Below are 2,912 nucleotides of genomic sequence, written 5' to 3' on the forward strand. Positions count from 1 at the left end.
ACGGAGTAAGGGAAGCACCAAAACGGAAAGCCATGAGCAAAATGAAAAGTTCACTTGCACCTCAGGTGCTGGAACTCATGATGATGCTTTTCAATGTTGAAACATATAGGTGTGCCTCAACTTTCTTGTTCAAGGAATTGCTTCCATCCATGTCTTGTTATTATTGAAGTCATTATTCACGTTATTCTGTTCCAGGGCTAATGTGATGGAATTTGAAATCAATATGGCAGAAATGCCCCTTGGGAAATTAAGCAAGGAAAATATCCAGAAAGGTCTATCTTGATCATGAGGAAGCCATTTATTTTTGTTATCATATAATGTTATTATGGTTCGAAGATTCTTATCTGCATTGCGTGCAGGATTTGAAGCATTAACTGAGATACAGAATCTACTGGATGACACTGGCAATCAAGAACTAGCTCTTAGAGAGAGCTTGATTGTTGCTGCAAGCAATCGTTTCTTCACTCCTTCTGTTCATCCACATATTATACGTGATAAGGATGACTTGACAATGAAAGTATGTGCCTGTTGCCTTGCATTGTATTCCTGTCAGTTGTCCAAATTATCCTATCCCTATTTGCACTTCCTAATTCATGCCAACTTATTCATATGTGGTGGATGTACGAATGTTCAAATTTGCAAAGAATTATCCTATTATAGTGACATGCAACTAGGGTTCATTGCTATGTAGCTGGAGAATGAGACATTTGCCTTAATGCTTAGATGAAATCAAAAGAAGAAAAACATGTTCTTTTTAAATCCTATTCTAACAGAGCCACAAATGAAACAAACTCCTATAGGTGAAAACAAAACTGATCATGGTGCTGCTAGTCATGGTGCAAATTCTCAACGCCTCGCACATTTTGCAAGGATTTATGAGATGTTACAATGCAATACAGACAATTATTTTTATTCTTCACATGTTTCTTGTCATTTGATTATCTTGATTCTTGAGTTTCTTCTTATGTACCTATTTTCTTTGATTATATGACCTGAGTTATGTTATACCTAGCTGATTTGTAGCTTTTGCACAGGCGAAAATGCTTGAAGCTCTTCAGGATATTGAAATTGCTTCTAAACTAGTTGGTTTTGATGGTGACAATGATGAATCTCTTGATGATAAGTACAAAAAACTTCATTGTGACATCACCCCGCTAGCTCATGATAGTGAAGATTACAAGCTGGTCGAGAAATATCTTCTCAACACACATGCTCCTACTCACAAGGTATGCAATTTCTTGTGTATAAAATAATACTTTGTTTCTGTGTAGGTAGAATACAGAAGACTACCGTCTCTTCTCTTCTGTATACATACATGCTGACATGTGCTTTATTTTGCTTTGAAGGACTTGTCATTGGAATTAGAGGAAGTTTATGTGCTTGATCGAGATGGGGAAGGCTGCAAGTACTCAAGATATAAAAATAATCTCCATAACAAGATGCTATTATGGCATGGTAAGTAATTATTTTGAACTACACAAAGCATATAGTTTGCGGCAATATTTCGAAGGTATTTAAGTTGGAAGCTTCTGCCCATGCTGCTTTTCTGCTCTTAGAGTTGGATGGCTAAATCTGGGTTGGATTAACAAATAGTTTCCAGGCAATCAATGATTCTAAATGCTTTCCCTTATTATTTTGAGCACTTGTATGATTGCATTATGTTAGGTTACAGGTGTTTAATTTCTTTGCTTTTCTTTACTGAATTATTTTTTTCTTTCCTGCCATCTCATGGCCGTAAAACTCAATTTTTGTAGGTTCAAGGCTGACAAATTTTATTGGAATTCTTAGTCAAGGACTAAGGATAGCACCTCCTGAGGCTCCTGTGACAGGCTATATGGTTTGCTCTTTATTCAAGTGTAGCCATAGTTGTTGATGAATTAGTATCTCTAAGGCTCATCCAATATATGCAGCTTTGACATGCCACAAGTTGGGATCCATCTTGGTTACGAAAATAGGGTCAATGTGTCTACAAAAAAAACTATAATGTCTCCAGTTGCTTCTCTCTCCATTGCCTGCCAACAAAATCTTATTTCTCCTGCAGAAGCTCATTTTTCTCTATCAAAATATTTCTCTACACCATGGGTGCTCTCAAAGCATTATATACCAGCAACCTAGCTAGGCTGAATGGTGTTTGCTAAAAGGAAAAATAACTAACTAACCTTTGTGATTGAACTGACTGCCACTTACTTCTTGGGGTTTATTAGTTTTCTCCTCGGAACGTCCAAAAAATAATAATTGTTGCACATGCATATGCGTATAAATCAACAAAATATTTGAATCCAAATGATTTTGAAATATCAGTTTATTATTGATACTAGTCAATATAGTCTCATAAACGGTTCCTTCAGTTTGATTATGAATGTTCGCGTATTCGATGTAATCATTCATGGCTATATGTAGTAACCAGGCGTGTCTATGCAAGGCTTGTGAGATGCACCCCACTTTGCTATCTGGGTTTGAATAACGATGTTCTTGCTTTATAATCACATTTATCCTTATCTTCTGACCTTATTAAAAACAAGAGGTCGAGCCCTACATTTTTCATTACTATGGCAATCAAAGTTCTTGCATCAAATATAGAAACACAACACCTACCACACTTTCGAGTATAATGCAACTAGCATTACTTCACGAGGCCCCAACAAAGGACACATGCACTACTACATAATTCAACTTTTAAAACTACAATACCAAATAACTTCTTTTGACATAATGGAATAACTACTAGGATCTTCTCACTAGTAGAGAAGGGGGCAATGGCCCAGGCCGGTTCAGCTCATTAGTTCCGGTTCTGCCACGAACCGGGACCAATGGAGGTATTTGTCCCGGTTTGTGAGCCCAGGGGGCCGGCCGGGCCACGTGGGCCATTGGTCCCGGTTCGTCTGGACCTTTTGGTCCCGGTTGGTGGGATG

General features: G+C 37.8%; 1 protein-coding gene across 1 annotated transcript; it reads left to right on the plus strand.

Annotated features, from left to right (window-relative positions):
• Positions 1-205: 205 nt before the first annotated feature.
• Positions 206-1,322, plus strand: LOC119350305 (poly [ADP-ribose] polymerase 1-like). Its single transcript, XM_037618206.1, has 4 exons — positions 206-272; positions 360-517; positions 1,035-1,226; positions 1,272-1,322. Exons 1-4 carry the CDS (start codon positions 206-208, stop codon positions 1,320-1,322), a joined length of 468 nt encoding a protein of 155 aa, XP_037474103.1.
• The last annotated feature ends 1,590 nt before the right edge of the window (positions 1,323-2,912 follow it).

This window comes from Triticum dicoccoides, chromosome 1A, assembly GCF_002162155.2.
Source record: "Triticum dicoccoides isolate Atlit2015 ecotype Zavitan chromosome 1A, WEW_v2.0, whole genome shotgun sequence".
NCBI classification, from domain to species: Eukaryota; Viridiplantae; Streptophyta; class Magnoliopsida; order Poales; family Poaceae; genus Triticum; species Triticum dicoccoides.

What these genes read in the sequence shown, in the direction of transcription:
- LOC119350305 (XM_037618206.1), top strand. Translation starts at nt 206, where the DNA reads ATGGAATTTGAAATCAATATGGCAGAAATGCCCCTTGGGAAATTAAGC. An exon ending in CAAGGAAAATATCCAGAAAG is followed by an intron (nt 273 to 359) that starts GTCTATCTTGAT and finishes CATTGCGTGCAG; the next exon opens with GATTTGAAGCATTAACTGAG. An exon ending in AGGATGACTTGACAATGAAA is followed by an intron (nt 518 to 1,034) that starts GTATGTGCCTGT and finishes GCTTTTGCACAG; the next exon opens with GCGAAAATGCTTGAAGCTCT.